Here is a 1860-nt window from a genome sequence, read left to right on the forward strand (position 1 = left end):
TCCCCCCCCCCCATGTTGAACCAAAAGTTATGCCCTAGCTTTAAACATAAATCTGAGTTTAGTTTCAAGTAAAGATTCTTAGAATAAAGTCGGAAGTTTAGTCAGATGAATCGATTAGTGTCAACTGTTAAATTAATCTCCAACTATTTTGACAACCGATTAATCGGTTTGAGTCCGTTTTTAATGAAAAACAGGTCAAAATTCTCTGATGTCAGCTTGTTAAATGTGAATATGTTCTAGTTTATTCCCTCTTCTGTGACAGTAAACTGAATATCTTCGACTTGTGGACAAAATGAAACATCTGAGGACGTCATCTTGGGCTTTGGAAAACACCGACTGACTTTCTTTTCACCATTTTCTGATCAACTTTATAGAATTCTGACTTTATTCTCAGAAGTTTAAAGACAGAAATGGGATTTTTTTTTTTCTCAGAATTCTGACTTGAACCTCAGACCTCAAATACATTTTCACATGTGACCCTGATCATCTCCCGTATCGAACAGCTTTAATCCAAACCATGAATCATTTGTCTTGTCTTTTTTAAATCACTGCAAAGTAAACCTGTGCAGGGCCACACTGGCAGAACCCGGAGAATTCCTTATAAAACACTGTCGCAGCAGTCGTTACCGCTTCTTCTTCTGTTTCAGGGACTTTCGCCTCTTCAGGATCATCTCGTACAGTTTGTCCATGCCCTCGTGAAGCCCCTCGCCGATGATGGCGCACGCCGGCTGGATGTGGTAGGCAGTGGCGGGGGCGAGCTCATGCAGGGCCAGCTGCTTCTCAATGTCCGCCACCGCGAGCGACTTGGGAAGATCCTGCTTGTTGGCGATGACCAGCAGCGGCGTGCCCTGGTTCTCCGCAAACTTGGTGACTTTGTGCAGCTCCGTTTTGGCCTCCTCCAGCCTGTCCACGTCCACAGAGTCCACCACGTAAATGATGCCGTCGGTGCAGCGGCTGTAGGACTTCCACAGGGGTCGCAGTTTCTCCTGGCCCCCGACGTCCCAGAAGTGACAGCTGATGCCCTTCGCCGTGCCGTTGCTCAGCTTGATCTTCTCCGTGTTGAACCCGATCGTGGGAACCGTGTTCACAAACTCGTTGAATTTGAGTCTGTACAAGACCGTGGTCTTCCCCGCAGAGTCCAGGCCCAGCATGACGATGTGAAGAGACTGGAAGGCAGAGATGTTGGAGAAGCTGTTGCCCATGTTGGCGTTTTTTCCCCCCACAGCAGCAGCTGGGAGTGTTTTTTTAATCCAGGAGTGTGGGAAAAAAAGCAACTCTGGTGCTCAGGACCCACTCATTTATTCTCTGTGTGGAGGCTGGGGTGCTGCTAAAGGTTGGGGGGGGGCTGCAGGCCCCGGTGATCTCTAGGAGACTGATCGGCTCTGCTGTGACCCTCAGGAGCAGCAGGGGACGCGGTGCGCCACGGCAGGACGCAGCGCGCCGTTCATTAGTATTCCAAGCACGCACTCGCATCCATTTGGCCACGAAGAAGCTCCACAGTTCCACTTCTCCTGCAGGACAACGCTGGGAATGACAGCGGTGATCACAAACCCACCCCCCCCCTCCCCTCCCCTCCAGCCTGAAGGACTCCCTGATTCAGTCCTCTGCAGGGTATCAAACACTTCCTCTGGAAGCGGCGCACAAAATATGTCCCTCTCAGGCGTTTGACCGCGCCCCGCTCCTCTCCTCGGCTCGACCCGATGGGGAAATCAATCTGGGAATAACATCCATGGATCCGTTCACCGGTTGGTGTCGTCGGGCTGCAGCTCTCCTGTCCGTCGCTCTCTCTCTCTCTCGGTCTCTGTCTCTCTTTCTCTCTGTTGTGAGGCTGACAAAACAAGACCGCAAAGCGAGAGGCGG

General features: G+C 51.1%; 1 protein-coding gene across 1 annotated transcript; it reads right to left on the reverse strand.

Annotated features, from left to right (window-relative positions):
* Positions 1-440: 440 nt before the first annotated feature.
* Positions 441-1594, reverse strand: LOC116698240 (ADP-ribosylation factor-like protein 4C). Its single transcript, XM_032530052.1, has one exon. The coding sequence runs from the start codon at positions 1200-1202 to the stop codon at positions 624-626; it is 579 nt and encodes a 192-aa protein (XP_032385943.1). The 5' UTR covers positions 1203-1594; the 3' UTR covers positions 441-623.
* Between the last annotated feature and the right edge of the window lie 266 nt (positions 1595-1860).

The sequence above is a fragment of the Etheostoma spectabile genome, chromosome 11 (assembly GCF_008692095.1).
Source record: "Etheostoma spectabile isolate EspeVRDwgs_2016 chromosome 11, UIUC_Espe_1.0, whole genome shotgun sequence".
NCBI lineage: Eukaryota > Metazoa > Chordata > Actinopteri > Perciformes > Percidae > Etheostoma > Etheostoma spectabile.